This window comes from Chiroxiphia lanceolata, chromosome 17, assembly GCF_009829145.1.
Source record: "Chiroxiphia lanceolata isolate bChiLan1 chromosome 17, bChiLan1.pri, whole genome shotgun sequence".
NCBI classification, from domain to species: Eukaryota; Metazoa; Chordata; class Aves; order Passeriformes; family Pipridae; genus Chiroxiphia; species Chiroxiphia lanceolata.
Genome location: NC_045653.1, coordinates 2,414,051 through 2,441,653, shown reverse-complemented (window position 1 = coordinate 2,441,653; position 27,603 = coordinate 2,414,051). Strand labels below are relative to the sequence as shown.

At 57.2% G+C, this 27,603-nt stretch overlaps 1 protein-coding gene across 1 annotated transcript; it reads right to left on the bottom strand.

Moving 5' to 3' along the window:
• Window positions 1-9,394: 9,394 nt before the first annotated feature.
• On the bottom strand, window positions 9,395-22,247 carry SNTA1 (syntrophin alpha 1). The gene is made up of 8 exons (XM_032704699.1): window positions 21,959-22,247; window positions 19,450-19,635; window positions 13,056-13,254; window positions 12,756-12,963; window positions 12,558-12,688; window positions 10,767-10,963; window positions 10,505-10,692; window positions 9,395-10,227 (listed from the first exon to the last, which is right to left on the bottom strand). Exons 1-8 carry the CDS (start codon window positions 22,224-22,226, stop codon window positions 10,135-10,137), a joined length of 1,470 nt encoding a protein of 489 aa, XP_032560590.1. The 5' UTR covers window positions 22,227-22,247; the 3' UTR covers window positions 9,395-10,134.
• Window positions 22,248-27,603: the final 5,356 nt, after the last annotated feature.

Genomic DNA, 27,603 nt, shown 5'->3' with positions numbered 1-27,603 from the left:
TCATTCGGAGCGAGGCGTCCCCATCCTGAATTTCTCCTCCGTTAGCTTGCAAGACAGGGAACTTGGGCTCAGCCGAAGCAATGTTCTCTGAGCAGGAGGACGAATCCCATCGGGATGCGGAGGGATGAAGCTGCCGCACGGCACGAGCTCCCCCTGCAGCGCCCTGGGCAGAGCAGCTGCGCCCGGGCGAGAGATGAAGTTAAACCAAAAATCGCCTGTTTGAAGCCAAAAAAAAAAAAATATCCCCCTTGCCATTGGCATGATGCCAGTCCTGAGCACGAGTGACCCCCGGGGGAAAGGGGGGCAGGCGATGCTCGCAGGATCTCCAGTCCCTCCTCTCCCACTTTGCACCAATTCCCGTGCCCTTTTCCCAGCATCACCTGAAGGAGAACCACAAGGTTCTGCTGGGAGGGTCCCTGCGTGGGGGGTGGGCGGGGGACTGACCGAGCCACCACATCCTCCCTCTGCCACCGCCCTCCAGCGTCCACCTCCCTCCTTTCTGCTCCAGCCAATTTCAGGAATGCTTTGATCAACTGCATTCGTTTTGTGGGTCTGGGGACTCACAGAAAGGTATATTTTGACTCCATCCTTTCCTGGGCTTATCCCAGCAGTTCCCTGTGCCTATAGATCTAATGGAAGAGAAAAAAGCCACTGATATTTTGGGATGCCTGAAAGAGACATTTCCTAAATTTCCAGTGCCCTGGGATAATTTTGGCCTAGAGAGCCACACTCCAGCCTGGTGCTGGTGGCTTTGGATGCAATTTTGGATTTGGTCTCTAATGCAGCAGGGAGGTATTTATATATTTATAGCTCTACTGGGCTGTGCTGGGCATTAACACTTTCCTGGAGCCAAGAACTTCAATTCCTGCTTTAGGCTAAAATAATCTCAGCACCAGCCCACGAGGGAAAAGGGGAGCCTGAGGATGCTGAAAATCCTGCTTGGTGGGATCCAGAGCAAATCTCCCCTTGGGTACAGGATATGGAGTTGGGGGCTCAACCCAGGTGTATGGAGTTATAGGGCTGGGATTCCCCAGCTGCCTGTTCCCAGGGTTTTGGTGGGAACATGAGCAAAGCCTGGAAAAGCCCCACCAGCACAGGGGGTGCTGCACTTGCCACTGGCCACAGAGGCACTGCCAGGGGCTCTGCAGGCAACTTGTGCTGTTCTCCAAGATGCCTGTGGGATGACTGCTCCCTGCTGCACAGATACCCACAGAGGGCAGATTATCTGAGCCCCTGTCTGTGCTCTCCTCTGGAGAGGGAGCTCTGCCAGGGGCACAGGGCACCAGCAGAACCCAGGGATGCCTTCTCCCTTCCCTTGGTGCCCAGGGGGATCCAGAAATATTTCCAGGAGAGGTTTCCTGGGACGGGTGCTGCCACTGTGCCCTGGGTGGCTGCAAGTGTGGAAGGGATGGGTCACCACAGTCAGTGTGCAGCAGGAGGAGGGAGAAAGAATCCTAGAATCATGGAATATCCTGTGGTGACAGGGACCCACAAGGATCATAAAAGTCCAGCTCCTGGCCCGGCACAGGACAATCCCAAAAATTCCAATGTCTCTCATTAGGGCATCTCAGCAGGCAGAGAGGTCACAGCAGGGATGACACAGCCCAAAACCCTTCCAGGGTCTTTCCCAGGCAGAAGGTGAGGTTATTCCCACCAGCAATCACTAATGATCCTACAGGAACATCAGTGGCCAGGGGGACAAGTGGGAAATACTTGGATCTGCCTCTGGGGATACGGTCATGGATGTAAGCACAGCAGGGAGATGATGGCTAGGGAGGAGGGGGGCAGTGAGATGGGAGTCTCCATGTCCTCCTCCTCCAAGCCCTGGCTGCCCAGCTTCACTGGGCACTCACAGAAATGTGTATTTTGACTCCATCCTTTCCTGGGCTTATCCCAGCAGCTCCCTTACCCATGGCAGGAGTGATGCCAGACCAAAACACCAGCTTTGGCAGGGCAGGGCCAGGGAAAGACACTGGAAAGAGGAGGACCAAGAGCAGGAACGTCCCTGGCCGGCTGCCCTTACCCAGCCAGGCACAGCAATGCCGAGCCCCTGGCACTGCCCTGGGTGGGAGGGAACTCACTCACAGAGAGGCTGTTTCCTCCCAGATTTGTGGGAAGCAGCACAAGCTGTGAGCTCCCTGCAGCTCCCAATGGGCTGTGAGGGGGGACACAACTGACCCCCAAGTCCCCTGCCACCTGAGGCTCCTGGGACAGGGCCACTCCTCTTTGCACCTATATTTTGGGGTCAGTTTTTTCCCTTCATCTCTCCATTCCCAGATCAGCTTCCCTGCTCCACCCTGCAGGGAGCACCCAGAGAAAGGGTTCAGGCTGGGGTTCCCCAAGGGGGTGTTTTTACCCAACACCTTGGTGCTGTCAGCAGTCAGGACCCCAAGATGCACCAGACTGAACACCCCCAAACCCAGAGAGAGCCACGAAACAGCCCCAAACTGCTGAGCAGTCCCAGCACCTGTGGCTGCCAGGACACCCCTCCCTCCCCTGTGCTGCAGGATCTGCTCCTCCACTGACCGTCCTGCAGCCACCAGGACAGGAGATGTCCCTTGTCTGGGGATGCCAGGGCATGGGCACGGGGACATGGAGGTTCAGCCAGGTGCTCCACACCTGGAGCAGTGTGTTTTCCACGGGGTATTCCAACCCTGCTTCCCACCCCAGGCAGGATGTGGAGCAGTGCCCACTGCAGTTTGGACACCTGGACTTTTCCACTGAGCAGCTCTCACCCACCCCTGCTTCTCACTGGAGACAAAATCCTGGGTATCCTATGGGGGAAAAACAGCTTTTTTTTTTTTTTCCTCACCCTTTTCCCAAAGTTTTCTGCAAACTTCAACACATCCCTTTTTCACCACTGGGGAAATGCTGACTTGCCAGCACCTGTTTTTAGCTTCTTTACAAAATTCAAACCCAGGGAAAGCGCAGCCAACATGCTGATTTTTCACAATTTTCTCTTTGCCAAAACCTCCAAGCCTTCCCCAAAAAGCTGCTGTAGCTCATTGCTGGCCACAGGTGTCCCGTGCATTCCGGGGGGATGTGATGCCATGAGGATGCTCAGTGCCCACTGACACTGGGGCTGGGGCTGCTGCCATCAGACTCCAGTGGGACCCCCCAGGGCTCCCCTGCACCCCACACTGCCCTGCACCAGCACAGCCCCTCCATTTCCAGCCTTTGCCCCTGGATTTGCACCACTCCAGGTACAGGGTTCACCTCCTCCATGGTGGTCTCCATGTGCACAGGAGGAGCTGGAGGCAGCCGAGTCCTGGATGGCAGAATATCCTGAGCTGGAAGGGACCCACAAGGCTCATCGAAGTCCAGCTCCTGGATGTGGCCATGGGATGCCCCCCCTCCTCCTGCTCCCTACCTGCTGCAGGCAACAGAACTGCCAGGATCGCTTTCTGGACTCCTCTGGCTCGTTCTTCACTTTGCTGCACAATATTTCATCACCCACCTCAGTGAAATCTATATTTCCCTTTTAAGAGCTCTCCTAGAATAATATATTTTTTTATTATCGTGACAGTGAGGGCTCCTGTTGCTATGGCTACGTGCCCTTTGCTGGAGCAGGAGCTTTCTGGGTGTTGGAAACTCCGCTATTTTTCCTGATCTATGTGATTTGATTTTCTTTCTTTTTAATTTGATGTTTACTCCCATTATCGTCTTCTGAAACAACAGGTCATTTATATTGCGTATGAATATGTCACCAGTACAGCAAAGCCTTCAGAAACAACCTTCTGCTTTCAGAAGGAGTTTTTTTGGGGCGGAAAAAATCTTCTGTGCAGCATTCATAATATATATAGTATAACAAAAACATGGGAACTCTGAAAAGGTCTCATCTGTATCTCACCACATCATACATTAAATCCCAGTTTTGAGTTCAGGACTCTTGAATGAGTGTTATAAAACCAAGTCCAATTTTCTGTGGTTTTCCATCCTGTTGCTGTAAAACAAACCTTTATATTCTGGTTGTCAATTGAGCTGCCTTCCAATCCTGAGCCTCTTGAAACCTCATCTATTTGAGAACACACAGAGGTAAAGGAAATGGATATATTAAATTGAGATATGGATGGCTGGGTAGATAGATAGATAGATAGATAGATAGATAGATAGATAGATAGATAGATAGATAGATAGATAGATAGATGGATAAAACAAATCAGCTTTTTACTCCAGCATTTCCTTACAGGCGAGTGCTGTAACATTTACATTTGGAAAGGGATCACACATGCACAGAGACATTACAGGAACTTTTCCAAAGCTTTTCATGCCTTGGGATACTTAATGGTGAAGGACTGTGCTCTGATTCTGTTGTCAACACACACTGGGAGGGAGTAGGAATGGACCCGTTGTACAGGAAGGGAGACTGAGGCTGAGCCAGCCCATCCCTGCTCCCGAAGCAGGTGAGTGGCAGAGCTGGGGTGAAAAACTCTGGCTTTGTGCTTAATTTGTCCTTTGTTTTCAGGGACAGCATCCACACTACTGCCTCCTTGTTTCATGGGGAGGATGATGATCAAGGCACCACCAGTGGGCTCATTTCTCTCTGTCTCATCAGGACCAGAGGTGCTGCATGAGACCCATTTGCTCCCCTCTCCCTGCACTCCTGCCTTTTTTTGTTATTCTGTTTTTAACTAGAAATAGTAGAAATGAGGGAAGGCAGACCAACACCACACAGAAACTCCCAAAACAGCAAATACTCCAGAAAACCTCCAAGATTTGCCTACACCAAGGCAAGAGGTTTGCTACTGAAGTTTTAAAAGGCAATGGCTGCAGTGAGGTGCCAAGTGGATTTAACAGCTTATATGAACTTGCACGAGCAGATGCTGATGCAGATTGGGTTCACAGGTTAGAGCTGAGTGGGAGGTAGTTTAGGTGGTGTCCCCAAGCCCCAGTGAAGCCCCTCACCCTCCATGAGGCACAACCAGCAGCCATGCAAGGGACCCCCTGTGCCCAGACCGGGCATCTCCTCAGGCATCGCCCACCACCCGGGTCTCTGCAGCATCCACAGCCCCCAGAGACAGCAAAGAGATGGGGGAGGATGAAAACGAGGAGGTACCTCATGGTGGTTCATCCTGGAGGGCTCAGGAGGCTGCTGGAAGAATCTCTGTGCAGTGGCTGGGGCACAGGAATGCCCAGGTGATGCCAACAGGGAGGGAAAGGAGGCTCAGAGCCCCTTCACCTGCAGCTGGAGCACACAGGAGCGTCCTGGGAAGGGATGTCAAGCTCCTGGAGACTATGTGATGGCAGGGAAAGAGCAGCTGGGAAAGGGAAATAGGGCCCAGCCCCATGGAGAAACTGGGGGGTGCGAAACCAGGTAAAAGGTGTTTATATTCCCAGCTACACCTTGTGGTGCTGCCAGAAACAGAAGCATGGAGAGGTGAAGGGATGGCCCAGTGGTGCTCAGAAATGCAGGAAAAGCTCCAGATGAACTAGCGGGTCTCACCTGGGTACAGCATTTCCCTTCCCACACCAACCAACTCCGTCCCCACTCCCCAGACAAGCAGATTCCCACCCAAGGATGTGGCTGAAAACTTCCACCAGCAGCTGCCCCGAGGGGTTTGGGGAGAGATTCTCCCTGAGAACATCACACGTTCAAACATCCCCCCCAGTCTGATTTACCTCTGACCAAGGGGAGAAGGGGGTGGTGACCCACAGCTCATTTCTCCCACCATCTGTGTCATTCCACACTCTGTTCCCATGGAGATGGCACAGGAGGGGGCTGGAAGGGGACTCAGCACCTGGCACAGCACCCAGCACGGGGGACCAGGGAAGGAGGAACAAGTATTTTCCATAAGGACTGAAAGGAGGAGGAGCATGGGAGAAAGCAGCAGCCCAGCAGGCACAGAGGAAATTATTAACTATCAGGATGCAGCAATGAGGACCCTGCAGGCTGGAGGCATATCCTTGCCTCCCATCCCTGGCCTCCAGCAGCACCCATGGAGCAGGATGGGGTGTTTGGATGCCCCAAGCACCACCCCACACGTGAGAGCTAACCATATTTAAAGTGCAATTTTTAGGTGCAGTTTGATAAAAGTGAGAAATAAGCATTTAAATATATATAAATATATGTATATATTGCTTTTTCACAGAATCATAGAATATCCTGAGTTGGAAGGAACCCACAAAGATCACTGAGTCCAGATCCTGGCCCTGCACAGGACAGCACCAGGAATCTGTAGCTGCAGACACAAATGCTGATCCCAGTTCTCATGTCAAATCACAATGGGATGTCCCCACACAGGAGGTGCTTCAGGAAAGCAGCACATGGAGCAGTGCTGGGAAAATACAGCAACAACAAGTGTCCTGGACAGCTGAAGCTCTGTTTTCTGTAATTTAAATAATATATTAATTTATTCAAACCTCGTATTAGCAAAGGAAGAAAAGAGTCCTGATTCAGAGTATTTTGGACTGTTTAAGCCTATTTATGGGACAAGGCTGTTGCTGGGAATGGGAAGCTGTGCTGTCCTGGTTTGCAGCCCATCTGCTTTGGCTGCTCTTTGGAGGAGGCAGGAGGAGCACTGCACATGGTGAACAGCAACGTGGGAAACCTTGTCCAGACTTTTTCTTAGTGGATTTAACTTAGTCAAGTGGCTCCAGTGGGAATTTATCACACGGGAGGAGAAGACACAGACACTGCTGTGTGAGGACAAGCTGGGGGAGCCACAGTGGGATGGGTGCAGGACCTGGGGGCTGCCATGGGTGTTCTGGCTCCCAGTATCCCACCAGCCCTATATCCTCACCAGGCAAACACCAGTAAATACTCAGGGCTTGGATCCCTCGGAGACAAGGTTGGAAAAGCCCATCCTTGTACAGGGATTTGCACAGGGGTGGCACAGCCAAGCTGCCACTGCAGGGCACGTGTGGGGCTATGGAGGCACCAAGGGATGTGCCAAGGGATGTGCCAAGGGATGCACTGAGAAGTGAACCAAGGGATGCACTGAGGGATGCACTGAGAGGTGAACCAAGGCCAGCACTGAGGAATGGCAGAGGGATGCACCGAGGGATGCCCCAAGGGATGCATGAAGGAATGTGTCACAGGATGTGTCCAGGGATACACAGAGGGATGTGCCAAGGAATATGCCACAGGATGCACCAAGGGATGAACCAAGTGCTCGCTTTTCAGGCAAGGATTCCAGCTGAGGCTGAATGAGAGAAAACATCCTCATTACTGCCTTAGATCCTTAACTTTTAACGCAGCTTCCCCGCTCCCACAGGGCTCCTGCCTGTGTAAGATCACTCCTGTTTACACCCATTAAAAGCCAAATACAGCTTCCTCGTGCCCCAGTCAGGTGATTCCCTGGGATGCACAAACTCCAGGTGAATATTGACTTTGTACTGAAAGGCTCTAGTCCAAATACCACCCACTGCACGGGGCGGCCAAGGGGGCCGGCGTGCCTGCGATCCAGCGATGGAATGGTTTGATTCCCCGGCCCTGCAGCATTCTGTCTGCGAGGAAATTCTCATTTGGTCTCTCCAACTCGAGAACCAATTGTAAATGTCAGCACTAAACGCTCAGATTTAAGTGTTGGGTTGTCTTGTTTGATTACGGCACTAAAAGGTCAGGGCTGACTAATGGAAAGTACAAGCGGTATCGGGAGGGAAACTGTGTTCTGCCGTGGCTGAGCAAACACCTGGGGACAATCTAATCACTCTTCCCGCTGCATCTCTCTCTTCCCTCTCCGGCTCCTTCACCAGGGCTGTTTTTTTCAGGTCTTACAACCTGGAAAAGCCATTTCTGGGGAAAATTCCTGCTCGTGACGTTGCTGCTGAGGATGACGGCAGTGCTGGGTTTCCTCCCGGAGGAAACGGAGAGCTCACCTCGCCATGGCCTGGCTGGATTCGCTCCCAAAGGGGAAGGGACTGCACCAGAGCCAGGCTGCAGCCACCTCCCACTGCCATCACCCACTTCTCTCCATGGGTGGCACCGAAGTGCTTTGGGTGCCAAAGTTTCTCTGCATCCATTCACATCCCCATTTTGGCCTCCCTCTGGCAACCAGCATCCCAAGAGCTCCATGTAGAGAGCAGAATAGGACTTTTTCCCTCCTCCTTTCCCATTTGCCATCCATTTTCCAACACTTGCGGCACCTTTAAATTCCCCCTTCCCTGAGTTGTTCCAGTCATGGTGGCCAAATAAAACTCCAGTCGCCTCAGACCGAGTTGAGGAAATTGCTTTTTCCTGAGCCCGTTCTCATCATCCCAGTTCTATAAGCAGAGTCCATTAGGTTTATTTGAAAGCTGCTTTCAAAAAATATTAGTCCTTCTGCCATAAAAGTGCCTGGCAGAACAAAACCCTGAGAAGCTGTTCCTCCTCTCTGGGGAATACTGTGGTGGGCCCAAGCAGGAGCACTCACTCCTCCAGGTGCCAGTTGTGTTATTCACAGGTCCATTTGCAGGAGCATCCCTGGGGAAAGGGTCCCATTAAGCAGAGGATGGTGCCAGAAGGATGAAGAGGCTCAGAAACCACCAAAAATATAGGAGGGGAAAAAGTCCTCACACCATCACCAATATCAAATGCAAAGAAATCCAAGAAAAATATCCATCTCCTAACTGAGCTATTTCCTTCACAGTCCAGGCATGGAGTGGGACAGAGCCTGAGCTGCACTGGGAAAGTCAAGGCAGCTTGTGGTCTGTAAGATTAATAGGAAATCTGCTCTGGACTGGGAGTGATTCCCTCTTTTATTGCAATGAACCCCAAAGAGTAATGGCTCTAGGGCAAAAAGAGGAAGGCAAATTGCAGTAATAATGTGTTTCCTTGTGCAGACATGCTTTTGATCATAGAAAATACACCATCTGTTTCTAAATTACTTGTATTGATTTAACAGTTAGAAACGTGAGGGGAGATCTTTTTTTTTTCCTCCTGCAAATCCATTTTGTGAGGTCGCCTGGAAATCTGACAGTTCTGGGCAATAAAATGTACGGGCTTGTTCATCACAAAAGATTCCTGCTGCCCTGCATGGGGCTGTGCAGGGACATCTCCTTCCTCTCCATCACCCTGTCCCACAGAGAGCTGAGCACCCAAGTCCTGATGCACCCCATAAGAACTATTTTTTTACAACAAATAAGATGTTCTTGTGCTTCTTCTTCCCTGTGGGGGTGGTGAGGCCTTGGCACAGGTTGCCCAGAGTAGTTGTAGACGTCCCATCCCTGGAAGTGTTCAAGGTCAGGTTAGATGGAGCTCTGAGCAACCTGTTTGTTCCCACCTGAATCCTCCCATAGTGTCCTCAGCACTTCCAGACCAGCACCACCAGCTCACAGCAAAGCCCCACAGCCTCCATACAAACTCCTTCCTTTCCCTGGTGGAAAACACCCCAAGACCAGGCATCGTCCACAAACTGACTTTCTACTTCTCCAAGTGAAATCAGGAGATTGATCTTGGCTCCTGTTGGTCGTGATCTGCAAGATTTATTCAACCAAAAAAAAAAAAAAAGGCATTTTCATGCAGAATCTTTTGGTTCATAGAAGAAGTTATTCTGCAGCAGCCAGCTGACAAACCCTCCCCCCAAACCGAGAAATAAAGTGACTCCGGAGTGAGCAAAACCGAACGCGCTGTCCAACCCCGACACACAAAAGTGGTTCCTATCATTTCGTACAACATGGGGAAATTTGGCAAGCACAGCTGATCTGCAGTTCCCATCTCTTAAGCACTTTGGGGCTGGCTTTGGCCTCCAGTCCTCGGGCTGCCTGTCTGGAAAACAGACACGTGTCCTTGTGCTGCGGGACCTGGGGACTCTCCGGGGGAATCCAAGCCAGGTGAGGGAAGAGCTGCCGTGTCAGCGTTTTTAAGTGGGGGATATAAATATAAAACATGGATACAAACGGGTTCTTTGTACACAAAATATCATCTCTCAAGGCACTGGGGTGACGGCCCTGCTGCCACTCGTGGGCTCTCACTGGGCTTCTGCAGCTGCTTAGGAAGGAGGGGAAGGAGGGACCGGAGAAGTCCCAGTGCTGCCATCCAAGGGGGATTTCACCCAGACGCCCTAGGAGGGGGTTTCCCAGCGGATGGTGCTTTTCCTTGGTGGGGGTGGTGTGATCCCACAGGGGCTCCAGTCTCCTTGGGATGGCTTGGGGCTGGGTTCGGCCAGGAGGGAGGTGCATAGATAGGCCGGGGGCTCGGGCTGCTCCGCTCCCTCGTCATGCCAGCAGCCCCAGCCGGGTCACCTTGGCTGAGAGGAAGGAGTGGATGATGAAGACAATGGTTTTGGGGCAGGAGTGAAGGTCCAATTGCTGCAAGAAAGGAAGGGAGGGGTGTTCACAAAGGGGAAGGCTGTTCCTGGAGCAGCTTTCAGCTAGGGACCACCCAGACCCCCCCAGTCTCTACCACAGCCTTACCCTGGGGCCCTGGGAAGAGCTGTGCACCCTGGCTGGGGCAGAAGGATGGGCCATGCCTCACTCCCATGCCAGGCAGGATGGGTGCTGTACACAGGGCGGGTTCTTTGCTCCCCCTCTCCCCTGGGACTGGTGGGAGTGTGGGTGGGGGGTGCTGAAGGCAAAGCCAACTCACGATCTCTCCCTCTGGGCCACCAAAGTCCAGGTAGAGCATCTTGGTGCCGTCATCCGAGGACATCTGCAGCTTCTCGAAGGGCTGCTGGAGCAGGATGGTCCTGCTGAGCCCGGGCTCCGTGGTGGAGATGGTGAAGCCCTTGTCGATGTGGACGGTCAGGGTGCACTCCTGCCCCTTCCACGTGCAGGCTGGGGACGGGGAGGGGACAGGGGTGAGCCGGGGGTCCCCCCGCACCGCCCGGCCCCCCCGGCCCCCCGCTGACCTGCCGACACCTCCTGGGCCAGCTCTGCGGCGCCGTGGGTGCCGTCCACCAGCAGCCGCGTCCACAGGGCGAGCTCCCGGGGGCTCTCCAGGCTGAAGAGGTGGGTCTGCACGCCCAGCCGGCTGCCGGCGCGCAGCGCGAACGAGCGCTCGGCCTCGTACAGCGCCGAGCCCTTCGCCGGCCCCGAGTGCACCAGCCTGCGCCAGGGACAGCGCTCAGCACCGCGCCCCGCACCTCTGCACCGCATCTCAGCACCGCATCGTCCCAGCACAGCCTCAGCACCGCGCCCCGCACCGAAATGTCCCGGCATCGCCCACCCGCACCGCACCTCAGCACCGCATCTCAGCACCGCACAGTTCCAGCACAGCCCCAGCACAACCCCGCATCCCGCACCGCACCTCAGCACCGCACAGTTCCAGCACAGCCCCAGCACAACCCCGCATCCCGCACCGCACCTCAGCACCGCACAGCCCCAGCACAGCCCCAGCACAGCCCCGCATCCTGCACCGCACCTCAGCACCGCACAGCTCCAGTACAGCCCCAGCACAACCCCGCATCCCGCACCGCACCTCAGCACCGCACAGTTCCAGCACAGCCCCGCAGCCCGCACCGCACCCCAGCGCTGCACCTCAGCACCGCCCCCGCACCGCGCTCCACAACGTCCCAGCACCCCGCACTGCTCCTCAGCACGAAACTTCAGCACCGCACAGCCCCAGCACCCCGCACCGCACCTCAGCACCGCACAGCATCCCGCACAGTATCTCAGCACCGCATCTCAGCACCGCACAGCCCCAGCACAGCCCCGCATCCCGCACCGTCCCAGCCCCGCATCCCGCTCCGCGGTGGCTGCGCGGCGGGGCCGGCAGGGGGCGCTGCAGCCCCGCGGATGAGCCCCCGCAGCGCCCGAACCCCCGCACGGAGCCCCCGGGATGAGCCCCCGCACCGGCCCCGGGACACTGCCCCCGCTTCGGGACACCGCCACCGCCCCGGGACACCGCCACCGCCCCGGGACACTGCCCCTGCTTCGGGACACCGCCACTGCCCCGGGACACTGCCCCCGCTTCGGGACACCGCCACTGCCCCGGGACACTGCCCCCGCTTCGGGACACTGCCCCTGCTTCGGGACAGTGCCACCGCCCCGGGACAATGCCCCCGCTTCGGGACACCGCTCCCGCCCCGGGACACTGCCCCTGCTTCGGGACACTGCCACCGCACCTGGACACTGCCCCCGCTTCGGGACACCTCCACCGCCCCGGGACACTGCCCCCGCTTCGGGACACTGCCCCTGCTTCGGGACAGTGCCACCGCCCCTGGACACTGCTACCGCCCCCGCACTGAGCCCCGCACCAGCCCCAGGGCTCTGCACCACCCTGGGACACTGCCCCCGCCCCGGGACACTGCCAGTGCCCCCGCACTGAGCCCCGCACCAGCCCCGGGGCTCTGAGCCCACCGTCCCCAGCGCCCTGACACCACCCCTGGACACTGTCACTATCCCCAGTGCCCTGCCAACACCACGCCCAGGACTCTGCCATCATCCCCCCACTGCCCTGCCACCACCCCGGGACTCCACCATCACCTCAAACGCCTCTGCCACCACCACCATCCCCTGCCATCAGCGTGGGGCTCTGCCCTGACACACAGTTCCTGCCACCACCTCTGGTCACAGCCACCACCCCTGGTCACTGCCACCACCCTGGGGCTCTGTCACGACCCCTGGAGCTCTGTCCTGACTCCCAGCCCCCGCCACTGTCCCCGTGCGGGGCAGGAGGGCACCGGGCCAGTGGCCCCTACCTGGTGGCGATGAGGGGGTAGCTGTGCGTGGGCTTGCCCAGGGCATCCCGGCTCTGGGGTAGGCTGCCGTACAGCAGCAGCTCCTTCTCCGTGAGGACGGCCAGGAGGTTCCTGGTGCCGGCGCTGGGGAGCTGCAAAGCGACTGGGTCAGGGCCACCAGCAGCGCGGTGGCACAGGGCGGTGCGGGGCGGGGGGTACCTGCTCGGTCAGCCAGCCCACGTGCTTGACCTCCCGTCCGGCCGCCGTGCCCGCGCCCGCCAGCTGTGCCCGCAGCTCCTCCTTCACCCGCGGCAGCAGCGCGCCCGCGTTGGCCTGGATGGCGGCGAGCCAGGACTGCGCCGTGGCCTCGTCCTTCGCCCGCAGGAAGAGGGCGACGCGGCCGTCCGCCGAGCACACCTCCAAGTACCTGCAGGGACACGGCCCCGCTGGGTCCCGCCGGCCCTCGGCCCCCCCGGGGCAGCGCGGCGGCATCGCCACCCCCCAGCCCCGCACGCTGACCTGTGCTCCGGGTCGGTGGGGAGGCACTTGCGGGACACGTAGCACATCTTCAGGGGCACGGTGCGGCCCTCCCGGAGCTCCCGAGGGGGCAGGACGGGGGAGGATCGCTTCTGCGGGGCACCAGGAGAGGGGTCCCAGCTCACCGTGGCCCCCGCGGGGTTGTTCTTGAAGTAAGGGGAGATCTCCTTCATGTACTTCACTGGAAGAGAGGCAGCACCCGGCTGAGGGCACAGCATGGACCAGAGCAGCCTCATCCTGCCCCGCTGAAACCCCCTTCACTGGAGCTGGTGTCCCCTCCATTACCTCCCCAGAGATGCCACCCATGGGTGCTGTGGGTCCTATGCCCTGCACCCCTGTGGTGGATGAGGTCACACCAGAGGGGGACACAGAATCACAGAATGGTTTGGGTTGGAAAGGACCTTAAAGATCACATTGTTCCACCCCCTGCCATGGGCAGGGACACCTTCCACTAGCCCAGGTTCCTCCAAGCCCCTTCCAGCCTGGCCTTGGACACTCCCAGGGATGGGGCAGCCACAGCTCCTCTGGGCAACCTGTGCCAGGGTCTCACCACCCCCACATGACACCTAGGACCCTCCCAGTACCTCTGCTCCACCATCCCAGCACAAGAAGCCCTCCAAGAGGGATAAAAATGGCCTTTCCCCCCTTTTTTCTTCCCTTTAACCCAGATCAGTTCACAGATCCAAGCCTGATCAGGTCCCTGGGGCAGCACACACAGGCAGGGGTGGGGAATGGGAAAGAGTCCCAGGCCAAAATTACACAGTCCAAACTGTGCTGGTACAGCCAGTCCCGCTGCCAACTGAGTAACAGCTCTCAAATACCCTGGCCTGGCCCCAGGAAAAGCCATGGAGTGCGTGCTCAGAGCTCAGCCCTGCCCCGTGAGCCTCAAACCAGGGACAAGAAATCAGCTTTCAGTCCCCAGTGATCCTGGCTCCAGAGCCAGAGCCCTCAGAGCCACGCTGGGATGGCAGCCAGCTCCTGGGGTTTAAGGGAAGGGGGAGATGAAAGGCACCACAAATTGATGGGACCCCACAGCTACATCCTGAGAATGAGTTTGGCAACACTGGCCAGAAAACTTTGGCTGAGCAGGCGGGATGCCAGTCCCGGTCCTGCCCTGGGGGAGTGTGGAACCAGCTAAGTGGCTCCAGGGAAAGGGCTTCCCTTTGGAGGTGCTCGGGGAAAACAGTACGGGGCAGACACGTGCCTGCTGCCACGTCCCCAGCCATCCCTGCTGGTCCCACTCCAGCTCCAAGTCAGTGGAGTGGGTGGCAGGAGTGGGGACACGAGCTTGGCTTTCCAGCTGACATTTGTAGGTGGCTGGATGGGCCCAGCTCCAATCGCTGCAGCCAAGCCACGGCAGCCTGAGGTGCCAGAATGGAGCCCTTTTCCCACCGGGAGACAGTCTGCACACACAGCCCTCTACCCCCAAACTTCCCCTGCCCACCACCAGCCACCTTCCACCCATCTTCCCCAGGGAAGGGGTCACAGCACCAAGCCTGACAGCTCAAGAAGCATTTGGACAATGTCCTCAGGCACGTAGTGGGGTTGTTGGGGTGTCCTGTGCAGGGCCAGGAGTTGGAGTCAATGATCCCTGTGGGTCCATTCCAGCTCAGAACAGCGATTCTGAGACCTCCCCCTTCATTCCTATCCCGGTGAGCTCCCTAGAACCTCTAAATCCTGACACCCAGCAGGAGCTACGGGGAGGCAGAGCCCCGCGGGTGCCTCGCAGGACACAGCTATAAAAGGCCACGCTGCTGTGACACGTGGGCCGGGTCAGCCTGTGGTGGCCCCGGGGCCAAGGCGGCGGCGCGGGGCCACCAGCCTCGTGCCCTGCACTCCCGCTATAAATAGGTGCCGCATTCCCGCAGGCATCCCAGCCACGCGGGATCCCACCCGGGCCATTAATCTTGGCAGCAGGGACCTGCCATTATGCCGGTGCCTGGGAACTAATTGGAGTTCAGAAAGATATCATTCAGCTGCTGAAACCCGAGCGCTGTCCCTGCGCCAGCCCCTGGCTCCCCCGGCACGCGGGGACGTCACCGGCATTCGCTGGGAGACGGTGGGGTCACGTCCCGATGGAGCCACGGAGGAGAGGAGCAGTGCCCAGCCCAGGATGGGGCACAGGGAATTAGGGAATGGCCCAGTGTGTGTGTCGCTGGTATGTGGCTTTAAGGAGGATTTAATGCCAAGAAGCACCAATGGGTTTCCACAGCACTGGGGGTCCTGAGCCGGCACAGGAAGTTGGGATGTGCTGGAAGCTGTGGGAGTCACAGTCCCAGAGGAGCTTCTCTCTCCTCCAGTGACCCCAACATTGGCTTTATAGCAGGTGACTTACACTTCCACCAGTCCCTTCACTGCAACTGGTATTGAATGGATTAATTAATTACCTCCATCTCATTAAAGCACATAACTCAGACCATATTACACATCACCTCTGCTGCCAGTAACCGTAATTCCTAAATTATTTTTTCCTTCTAACTAACGCTGCTGGAGCTCCTACCTGGTCCTTGTTTGTTAGCCTGCACCCTCCAAAAACCACTTGGCAGAAACGCTGCCTCACTGCTGTTGACTTAAAGCCACCTCCAGCAGGCACACAGCCATGGGTGGCTGCTGGGCTAATCCACACAGCCCCCAAAGCCATGTGGGCTCTCCACTTCCCAGGAGAGACAGCCTGTCCCACTGATCCTCTCCAGGATGGAGGAGATGGGACAAATAAAACCTTTAACTGCTCAGGGCCTTCACTGAAGAATGCTTTATTTTAGGTTTCTGGGGGACAGCAAAAGTCTCTGGGCTTGTGTCCACCTGTGCTAGGATGGTGACTCTGCAGGGGAGTGGTGGCACAGGGGCATTGTCAGAGCATCACATGTGCCCTGAACCCTGGAGCATGTTGCATCAGGGACATGGTAAACCAAAGGCCCTTTGTCTGCCCTGCTCTTCCCTCTGTGTTGCAGTTGAGTTTTTTTTTTCTCCTCAGCAAGCCAGAAAGGGCAGAACCACCAAAATTCCTTGGGTTTACTTCTCGGGTACAAATTCTCCTTCTCCTCCCAAGGATGGAGAATAATCACAAACCAAACACTCCTGCACCCTCAATCCTGAGCCTGCATGACGTGCCCCACACACCTCCCATGGCTCAGCATGACCAAAGCCAAGCTCCTGACCCCAGAGAGCTTCACTGAGGAGCCACAAAACCTCTTCCAGGCAGGAAAACAGTCCCAGCCACACAGACACCCAAGTTCAAGAGAACCCTCCTGCTGCTTGGGCCATCAGCCTGGTGCTGGCACACTCTGCTCCAGCCCAGGGATCATGGCATGGATTCAACACAAAGCTTCAGAGCAGCGAGGTGTGGAGGAGGATGTGGACCCTCATCCTCTCTCTACATCATCTCCAGGCAGGTTCAAAGCCTCTGTTTCTGCTTGGGTTCCACCCTATGGTTATGGCAATCAGCCTGATGGAGCTGGGTATCCCCAGCCCCACTCTCTCCTGGCACCCTTTTGTTTTTCTGAATTTCAGGCTTCCAGGCTATTTCTTGGCCAGGCAAGTCTTGGAGAGCTGCAGCAGCCCCAGGAGTATCCCTGTGGCCAACAAGCCCTGAGCTGCCCTGGATTTGAGATGCCCAAGGCTGCCCCAGCTCCTCCCCCCCACTGCTCCCAGTTCTCCCCACCTGACAATACAGCACAGGGGCCTCCCCAGGAAAACCACTCCTGTCACCAAAGCCCTTCCCAGGGCAGCTGGAAGGATATTTATCAGCCTTTCCCCTGCCATGGAAAATCTCTGGATTCCAAGCAATGAAAATAAGAAAAAAAAAAAAACCAACAAGGGAAAAATAAGGCAAGGGAGAGCAACTCACCCTGAAATAACAATGTAATATAAATACAGTCAAACTCCTCCTGCAAATATCAAGGGAGTAGTTTGGCACATCCAAAAAAGAATCTTGGCAGGACACACTGAAAGGTATCTGTGTGTCCTCACGCCTGGGCAGCAATGACAACCCAGGGGCCAGAAGCCAAGCTGAGCAGCCTGGGGTGAGACCTGGCACGTGGAGCCACTGCTGATCCTCAAATTAAAACACACCACCTCCCAGCTCTGCTGCTTTGGAGGGTCCCACCCCAGCTCACTGCCCTGTAAGGAGGTGCCAGCTCTCCCAGATTTGTTACCTGCTGCAGTGCCACTTGCAAGCTATCCAAAAGACTCCTAATCCCAGGAATGACTGCAGCCAGGAGGAGCAAGGTAGCAGACACTGGCTGTGCCAAACTACTCTGTTTTGATACTTACAGCACCGTAAGGAAAGCTGGAGTCACACTTGGCAGCATGCAGGGACCAGGAAGTGTCTAAGTGATGTTAAGGTGTTTTTCTCCAAACTCAAGAGCAAGTCCGAGCAGGAGAAGAGAGCAGGGAATCCCCCTTTAACACCCTTCAGGCACCTTCAGGCCATCCCCTGCCCTCCAGCCCTGCCACTCTTCCCCAGGGCAGGACGCTTGGCAAAGCAGCTCCTGGAGAGCCACCAGGATGGCAGGTACAAGGCAGGGGACACCTTTTCCTGAGGCAGGGCCATCAGCTCCCCAGGGCAGTGACAGCCTGATGGGAACACTGGCACAGTGCCAGCCCAGCCATCCTCCATGGGAAGGGCTGTACTGTGCCAGCAAACCCAGAACAGGGAGGGCAGGGAGATGCACCGTGTTTATAGGTGACATTTGTGATCAGATGAGCAGCAGAGACCCATTCCCTGCTCCAGCTGTTGCCTGGAGCACCCCAAGCAACACCACAGTGCAGAGCTCCAACAGTGTCAGCTACCAACTTATCCCAGAGTCTCCAGAGTGCTGTGGCCTCCAGCCACAGTGCAGAGTCTCCAGCCCTGCCTCACTCTGCTCCCAAGGTACCTGCTGGGAGTTTTAATTAATTAAGAAGCCCAGCAGCTCATACCTGAGCTCAGTGAGCTCCAGCAAAGGCCCTGCCTGCAGCTGCCTCACGGGAGAGCAACCTGGCAGTGCCCGGCTCCCAGGGGATGGAGGAAGAGGAAGACAAGGGGGTTCAGGGAGAGAAATTATCCTCTACAGAAAGGGCAGCTCATCTCCACCTCTGGCAGGACCTCTCACAGAAAGGAAACCCACACCAAAATAAAGGATGGACAGAAAATAACAAAGAGAGGGTGGTCCAAGAACAGCGGCTAGGGGGAGGAATTTCGCAGACTCACAAAGAAAGAAGCTATTGTATTTCTCTTTGGTCAGAAAAAAACAACAAAACCACCCCACCAACAGCCCTATCTGCTCCCAGCAGCTGTGCAGAGCAGCACATTCCTCGGGCTGAATCGTGGTCCTGCGGCTCCCAGGAGAGGAGGAACCCACAGCAGAAAGGGCTGAGCGAAGCTAAAAATGAAAATCTGGAGCTGAGACAATCTGGAGAAGGCAGAGGAAAGCAGGAACCACGGTGGTTGCTGGCAGCAGAGCACGCAGGACTCTTTCTTTGTCCAGGGACAGCCCAGAGAGCTGCCCCCAAATCAAACCTCCCTTTGGGATCTGCACTGTCTTTGGTGCCAAGACCCTCACAGTTAACCAGGGCAATCCTACGGGCTGGTTGGAAGAGAGGGGAGGGGAAGGGTTTTGTCTTGAGGGGCAAATCTGGGGTGCTCATCCCAGCCTGGCCAAGCTGGCAGAGGGTGGGCAAACATGGACAGATGTGATGTGAAAGACAACGGGAAAAGAATGGGGCCTCTCCCTCAGCACTCCCATGGTCACAACCCACCGCCCTCACCCACTCCTCAAGTGGAGCTGGGGGGCTTCTGCAGGCTGGGAGACACTGGAATTGGCTACCCAGTAGCAAGAAGGAGCCCATTCCGAGGGGACCAGGTCCAGTCTCTCCCAGGATGGAGAAAGCTGCATCCCTGGGATGTTTGTAGCCTCATCTGCCAAATTGGGGGGGGGCTGCAGTTGAGGTTCAGCTGCCAGGGATCCCATGGGTGGGCAGCCCCTGCAGCTGCACCCCTGAGCTGGTCCTGCCTCACCTTCCACTTGCTCCTCCTGCCTGCCCCAAACCCACCCAGCAAATCCAAAGCTGCTCAGCAGGGGCAGGGGATCAGCACACTCCCTTCCCACTGCCAAAATCCCAGCCAGGGATGTGGGTTTAAATTAAAATTGGGGGAAGAGCAGAAAACGTTTTCTATTTCCCCAGGAACTGCAGACCTTGGGGTGATGCTGTGCAACACAAGAGCCCAAAACCCCAGAAACCTGTCCCACACCTCCCACCACTGCCTGACCCCAGTCCCGTAGCAGAGAGATGGAGCTGCTGGACATTGAGCAGTGGCACACGTGTCTGATACGCCACCCCAGCGCCATCCCAGTACAGAAGGACCCTTGTCACTCCTTGCACCCTTGTCTCTTACCTTCCAACACCACCTCCTTGCCCGTCTTCTTCAAGGCCTGCACGGCCTCGTCGTGCGTGGCCTCGGACAGGTCGGTGCCGTTGACGGAGAGGATGGCATCCCCCACGTACAGCGCCTCGGTCTGATCTGCTGCCAGCCCCTTAAAGATCTTGGAGATCAGGATGGGCATCTTATTCTCTCGGCCACCTTGAAACAGAAGAGACAGGAAGCAGTTGTGGCTGTTGGAGCTCATGGAGAGCAGGTGGGGAGGGGGATGCTCCGGTACCAGATGGCTCTGGTGAGGCTGAGCCCTTCTCCTGGCACTCAGTTGTGCTGGGTCAACCCCCTGCTCGTTCCCCCAGATACCCACAGGACACCTGTACCAACCACAGCAGCCAAAGTACCACCAGGCTTTACAGCAGATTAAGTGATTGCTCCAAAACCACTAGGAATGATCACAGATTAGTCACAGAGTGAACATGTAAACCTGGCCATCTCCCCATCAATTCTGGCAGGAAAGCATGTCTTTATTTGCATTATTAATCATGTGTGCTGAGAGACTATCCTTGCTCCAAGGACTTCATGATCTCAACAGATAAGACAGCTGAACGTTTTTGGAGAGGCCAAAGAGTCAGGGAGAGGTGAACCAACCTGGCTGCGTGTTCCTTTCAGCACAGTAGCCCTATCTTACCTGCTGCTCTCCTGACTAAAAGAATGCTATTCAGACTCCCGGTGGCTTCGGCAGATCAATTTGCATGTTAACTTTCGAACCCGCCGGGAGATCCGAGCTGCCTCCGTGCCAGGGAGCAGGGATGCAGCAGCTACTGCCCACGGCAGCCGGGGATCAGCAGTCCCCGAGATGCCCTGAGTCCCAGGACAGCCTGTCCCGAGGAGCCTCCAAGAGATGATCTTCACCCCAGAGGGGGAGGTTGAGCCCAGCCTCTTGTCACTGCCCGCCCCGGGGCTGCTCCCAGCCAGTGCCACAGGCATTTCCTCGCTCAGCCGCCTGCCAAGCCCTGCGAGGGCTCCGGTTATCAGCTGTCAGAGGCCCCGGCGGGGGCTGCTCCGTCCCTGCGGCAGCGGCTCCTGTCCCTGCTGCCAGCACCGAGAGTCCTGCCAGGGCCCAGAGCCTCGGCCAGCACAGCTCTAGCTCAGCTTCCTGCTGTCCTGCCAGCCCAGCACTCCCAACACCCAGACCCACACCCCATGGCAGGACACCTCACCCACGCCCCGGGTGGCAGAGAAGCATCCCCGGGTGAAACGTGATTGGCACGTGCACAAACAGGGAGGTGCCAGCAGCCTGGAGAGGAGGAATGATGTCCTGTCCTACCAGAGCTGCCCCACCACTCACAACAGCTTCTACTGCCCAGTTCTGATGGCAACTACTTCTTTTCCACATACGTCACTGCAAAAATAAAGTCTTGACTGAACCAAGTGTAGTTTCTCCTTTCCTGGGAGAGCCACAGAGCAAGCAGTAACTTGGCAGCCAAAGGGTCGTTACGAAGGGGGTTTTATGCTTCCAAAAAAAAAAAAAAAGGGTTGGCAGGCTGGGGCACCCTGGAGATACGGCCAGCAGTGTCGATCCAGTTCCAGCACACAGATATCCACACAGCAAAACCTCCCGACTTCAGAGGGAGCCGGAGGCTGCGTTCGTCTCCTCTGAGCTGTGAGAAGAAGCCACGTCAGGAGGCGAGAGCTGCCCTGTTGCTGCCCCCGGGGCTGCCGAGCCCGCTGCCTGCTCTGCCCGCACACGGAGTCACGGCCCCTCACAGCCACGCTCCGTGACAGACCTTTCCCTGCCTCCTTGCTGCCCTTTTCATCCTCCCCTCCACCACGCTCGGAGCCGCGCGAAAAGCAAAGGCAGGCAGGACGCCAGGAACGCCATCCCTGCCCCAAGAAGTTTCCAGCCTGAAGTTCAGGCGAGTCACCAAGGCAGTTTGGGAAGGAAAACAGGGATTACAATAGGGAGGCTTCCCGCTGCTCGGCTTCCCGGGAGCAGACGTCTCCAAGCCCGAATGCGTTGGTTTAACAGTCCCGGAGCCTGGAGATCTCCAAGGGCTTTACATCGTTTATCTGATAGTTTAAAAGGGCATCTCCCAGCTCAGGGACACGGGGGGACAAGGACACGCCGGCAGAGCTCTCGCTGTGGCTGCAAAAGAGCAGCTTTTGTATAACTGGGTGCTCTCTGCACCCCACCTGCCTCCTGAGACACCACCCTACCCATGGGCGCGGGGGGACAGTGAGAATCCGTCCCCTCCAGCCCCCAAACGCCAGGGACCCCCCCCTCCGGCCGGGGCACGGCGGGCAGGGCTGGCCGCTCTCCCTGCACCCCGAAGCATCGCCCCCTCCGTAGGGAGTCCCGTCAATGCCACGCGTCCCCCTCCCCACCCCGCGCAGGGGCTGGGGGGGTACGAGGACCCCCACCCCAGCTCCGAGCGAGCCGCGGAACGGCGGCAGCAACAGGTCGCGGTGCCGGTGCCTCCCTGTCCCCGCCGCCCGGGGACCACCCCCCCCCCCATCCCGGCCTCACCTTTGATGCTGATGCCGAGCCCCCCCACGTCCTGCTTGACGACGCGCACGGTTCTCCTGATGTTGGCGAGCGCCTCGGGCGCGGCGGAGCCCGGCTCGCCGCCGTTCAGCTGCGCCGCCGCCGGGGCCTCGGGGCCGGGACCGGGGCCGTCAGCAGGGCTGACCCCCAGCACGTCCTCGGCCAGGGTGAGCAGGACGCGGAGCCACTGCCCGCCGGGGCCGCGCAGCTCCAGCAGCCCGGTGCGGGGGGCGCGCCTGCCCGCCGCCATCTTCGCGCCCGCCGCTCCGCGCCCCGCGCACCCTGCACCGCCCCGCACACCCTGCACCGCCCCGCTCTACACCCTGCACTGCACCGCCCCGCTCTACACCCTGCACCGCCCCGCACACCCTGCACCGCCCCGCACACCCTGCACCGCCCCGCTCTACACCCCGCACCGCCCCGCTCTACACCCTGCACCGCCCCGCTCTACACCCTGCACCGCCCCGCTCTACACCCTGCACCGCCCCGCTCTACACCTCGCACCGCCCCGCACACCCCGCACCGCCCCGCACACCCTGCACCGCCCCGCTCTACACCCTGCACCGCCCCGCTCTACACCTCGCACCGCCCCGCACGCCCCGCACCGCCCCGCACACCCTGCACCGCCCCGCTCACACCCTGCACCGCCCCTCTCACCCTGCACCGCCCCGCACCGCTCCGCACACCCTGCACCGCCCCGCTCTACACCTCGCACCGCCCCGCTCACCCTGCACCGCCCCGCACACCCTGCACCGCCCCGCACCGCCCCGCACCGCCCCGTGCACCCTGCACCGCACCGCACCGCTCCGCACACCCTGCACCGCCCCACTCACCCTGCACCGCCCCGCTCACACCCCGCACTGCCCCATTCCGGAACAGCACGGGGCTCTGGGAGGGACCGGGACCCCAGCCCCTCCCCGTTCCGCCCTGGGACGGGACACCGGGGTGCTCCCCAGTGCTCCCCACTCCATCCCGGGACGGGGCACCGGGAACAGGCACGGCTCCTCTGTACTCCCCGCTCCACCCTGGGACGCAGCAGCGGGAAGGGGCACGGCTGCCGGTGCTCCTCGCTCCATCCCGGGACAGGGCACTGGGGAGGACACAGTGCTCCCCGACGCTCCACATCATTCCCTGCTCCAGCCCGGATGGGAGGGCACCAGGTTCTCACCAGTACTCCCCATTCCTGCCTGTGAGGGACACAACCCCCCGGTGCTCCCCTCTCCATCCTGGGACGGAGCACTGGGAAGGATCCAGTGCTCCCCATTCCAGCCTGGGATGGGGCAACAGGAAAGACACAGCTCTCCAGTGCTCCTTGCTCTGTACTGGATGGGGCACGGGGAGACACCAGGACATCAGGGCCCCACTGCTCCATCCTGGGATGGGGCACTGGCAGGGCCTGGTTTTCCCCACTCCAGTGTGGGACGAGGCACCAGGAGGGGCACGGCTCCCCAGTGCTCCTTGTTCTGGCCTGACACAGAGCCCCAGTACTCCCCAGTGCTTCCCAGTGCTCCCTGCTCTGGCCCAGAATGGGACACAGAGAGAGAGACACAGGCCCCCAGTGCCCTGTTGTTGTTCCACCTCTGGCCCTGGACATTCTGGGGGCCCCCAGGTCCCTGTGCTGGGGGTCTCCATGCTGGGCTGTGTCACAGGAGGAGCAGCAGGAGCTGGGCAGGGGCTGTGGCTCAGCCCTTCATGTGTCCCCAGCAGCCACAGCCAGGGCAGGAACCTCCCAAGAGTCCCAGTGGGTGTTAAACAGGAGCCAGGCACAGGGAAATGGTGCCTGCAGACATTCAGAAGAGCCTGCATTGCTTTACCTTTGCTTGTCCAGGATCTTGAAAACAGGAATATTTTTACTCCCTTGGCAGACCTGCATTTTTTCTGCATTAATTAGGAGTAGTAAATAACCTCCAGGAGCAGCAAATGCCTCTTGGCACATCCCCTCTGCCCCTTGCAGAGTGCTTCAAGCAGCTCCAGAGACCTCCGTGATGGGGCTACTGAGGTCTCAGACCCTCTGGAAAACACAAGGATTTGTAAGAACTCAGGAACATTTATAGCAGACTGGGAAGTGGACAGAGTGAGGGGCTCTGGGTGCATGGGGCAGGGGGGCTGCAGCATGTGCTGCTCCACACAGCCCTTCCCAGCCGGGGTCTGCAGCCAGCCCTGAGCATCAGCCTCATGCAGAGGGGAAAAATGCTCCCCAGGCTCCCTCCCACGCAGCAGCAGCTGTGGAATTTCTTGAGGTTGCAGCAGAGGAAGCCCTGAAGGTTATTTCTTTACAAAACAGACGATTCACATATTCCTGATTTTCTTTCTGCTAAAAGGTCCAGGGGTTTGGCTTAAGTGACTCTTTGCGGTGCGATGCTGCTCGCTGTAGCAAGCAGTTCTACAGCACCTCAGAGATATTCCCCTGGGATCTCACCCCCTGCACAACCCAGCAGGACTCTCCAGCCCCGCTCTGGCTGCTTGTGCCACTGGGTTCGTGTACAACAAGGGGAATTTGGTCTCTTGGTCCTTGAGCGCAGACAGCTCATTCCCCCTGTGCCACTCGCTCTGGGAGCACTCACTTTATTTGCCAGCCAGGCAGCTGCAGTCAGCAGTTTGTCCAGCTGTTTTTCCTTCCCAGGGCTGCTTTTGATAATTCCAGCCTCTAAGGCCACATTCCCATCTGAAACAGCAGTGGGAATGCTAAATATTGCTTTTAGTGCAGCAGAACAGCACCGTTCGGGTTGTTTCCTTTCATTTCAGCTCTGTGCCCGGCAGCACGGATGCTGAGAAGCATGGCCTGGACTCATGGAAGCCATCCAGATGGTGCCAGTGCCTTTCCCTGCCCCACTGCTGGGATGGAGAAATCACCATGGGCCTTGGAGCCAGCACACAGCGCTCTGACTTCACCTCCCTTGGAGAAAAAGCCACACCCCGTGGGTGCAGTGAGGAAGACGGGCAGTGATCCACAGTAGAGAGCTCATCCCACAGCCACTGCTTCTGCCCTGGTCCCCCTGCACCCCCCTTCTTCAGCAATTAATATTCCTATGACAATTGCATCCATTAATTATGCTGGATGGAGATCCAAGGCAAGTATTGCAGGTGGTGTCTTCTAGTGGAAACAGTGGGTACAAAGTGACCTTAAAGTCCCTGGTCCCAAACTGGGAGGCTCACCCTGAGCAGGGGGTACGTCAGGAGGGCAGCAATAGGGCTGGAGACTGGTACAGTACTGGGGGACCTGGCTCCAGCACTGGGAGGGCTTGGGTTTTATCAAAGACAAAAAGCTGGCTCCTCTGCACAGCTGGGTCTGTGAGAACCGTGGCCATTTGGACATGCCAGGACGTTCCTGGGGATCCTGGTGCTCCCCCAAGCTGTTTTGGGGACTTTGAGCAGGCTTGGCTCTCCCAGGCTCCTTCCCCTCTTCGGAGCCCCTTCCTGTCCCGGGGCACACGGTGAGCACCGGGAGCGCGGCACACGGAGCGGCCCCGGCTCCATCTGACCCTCTGCAAGACACCGTGAGCGTAATTCCCATGACGTGGAGCTGCAGGACAGGCTGTGGGACGGGAGGGCGGGGGACGGAGGCTCTGTCCGGGGCTGGCACGCAGGAGTGAATCGCAGCTTCCAGGCATGCCAGCGGCGTTCGTCAGGGCTCCTGCCGATGGGGAGCAGGCGGGGGAGGAGCTGCTTGAAAAATTGCTATTCACAGAAATAGAAATTTCCTGCAGAAACACGTGTGCGTCGGTGACAAAAGCCCAGCTGGGAATTTCTCCCTGGCAGCAGGAGCGGTGGGAGGGGAAGGGGCTGGGGAGCATGAGGGGCTGAGGTGCAGGACTGGGGGTGCTGCCAGGGCCCTGACCCCGGCTCTGGGAGAAATCTCTGCTTTTTATTCGGAAAAAGCATCGCTTGGCTCCACAGTCTCCAAACTGTCTTCAGGAGCAGGACCTGCCAGTGTGGCATTGATGTGCTCCATGCCCCCCACGCTGAGCCATTCCCTCCAGCAGCACTTACTTGGCCTCCTGTTTGGATGCTGCAGAGGGTGGGGAGGCCCTGGCACAGGTTGCCCAGAGAAGCTGTGGCTGCCCCATCCCTGGAAGTGTCCAAGACCAGGTTGGACGGGGCTTGGAGCAACCTGGGCTAGTGGGAGGTGTCCCTGCCCATGGCAGAGGGTGGAACGGGATGAGCTTTAAGGTCCCTTCCAACCCAAAGCATTCCAGGAGTCTATGATTCCGTGCTTCCCCAGCTGATTCCCATGGCAGGGTTGAGCCCATCCCAGCATTTTCTCTGCCTAATCTCTCCAGCCCCCTGAACTTCATCGTTAAGCAGCTATTATTAGTCTCATTTCTTGGCATAGCCAGGAGCTGTGTCAGAACCCACCAGCCTATTTATAGTGCTGTGAGCAGCTTTGTTACTTGTGTTAATTAGATTGATCCCTTCTGAAGCAAAGTAAAAGACTTTGAGAGCTCAAGTTTAGTTCCTGGGACAACATTCCCAAACTGTGGGGATCCAGGTAGCATCTCAGGCTGCTGGATGCCCTGACAGTCCTTAGCCCTCAGCACCAGGGAAGGTCTGCTCTGCTCAGTCTCCCTTGGAAATTTATGGAGGGGGATGGCACCAACCCTTGCCTGCAGGACTGAGCCCCATGAAACCTTGCAAGAGATGGGATGGAAGGGAAATAAAATAGCTTTTCCTGTCTAAATAGGTTTACATCTAGATCTATTTTAATCTAGATAGGTTTTAATCTAGATAATACTAGATTTAGATATGCAAAATGTATTTAAAAATTGATTAATCCTTTACTATAAAGGAAATGTAGTGAAATGGCATTATCTGGCTTTAAAATCACTGGAATCTCTGAGTCCTTTAACTTGAGAGCACTTTCTGTTTGCTTTGGGGCATAATTAGTCCCTACAAAGTTTTTTCCCCTCTCATGAAGGCTCTTCTCTTTCCAGATCCCTGTAAGATAACCACAGTCAGCTGGGCTCTCACGGTGGGAAAATGCTTATTCTACTGCATGGCAGATCATATGTTATCAGGGAATGATCATTTTATCAAAGAACAAGAGACAAGATGGGAGAAAAGCAGCACCCTGGAGCTAAAATAACTTTGGAAATGCAAAAGTTGTCACACATTAAAGCCCAGTCCTCACTGCCTGTTGAAGCTTTGGCTCTCTGATGCTCCAAGACCAAGTGGCATCAGTGGCAGGGATGTCAATCAGCCCCTGGGGTAAGTTAATGGACAGAAATTAATCATAAAATCAGCACAGGAGCTGCAGGTTGTAAAATCCACCTTCACATCTGCAGTTCAACTGGGCTGATTTGCCTCACCAGTGTCTTCCACAGGGAATGGGGTAAATCTGCTGCTTGCAAATGAAAATGCTGCTGCCTCCCTGCCTGGCACTGGGAATAGGCATCTCTTGGACTGCAGTTTGTGGGATGCACTGCTGGAGATACCACCCATGATTCTGTATGTCCCCTGGCACTGTGGCTGCAGTGTCTGTGGCGCCAGAGCCAGAGCTTGTGGGGAAACTGAGGCACAAAGAGAGGGCAGGTCCAAGCTCCAACCAGGATTGCTGGGCACATCACTCCATGATTCTGGCTCAATGGGGGATGCACAGGGGCTCAGAGATGGTGTCTGCTGGGCAACAC

What these genes read in the sequence shown, in the direction of transcription:
- SNTA1 (XM_032704699.1), bottom strand. Translation starts at nt 22,226, where the DNA reads ATGGCGGCGGGCAGGCGCGCCCCCCGCACCGGGCTGCTGGAGCTGCGC. An exon ending in CCCACCGACCCGGAGCACAG is followed by an intron (nt 12,964 to 13,055) that starts GTCAGCGTGCGG and finishes GTGTCCCTGCAG; the next exon opens with GTACTTGGAGGTGTGCTCGG. An exon ending in TGGGCTGGCTGACCGAGCAG is followed by an intron (nt 12,689 to 12,755) that starts GTACCCCCCGCC and finishes GTCGCTTTGCAG; the next exon opens with CTCCCCAGCGCCGGCACCAG.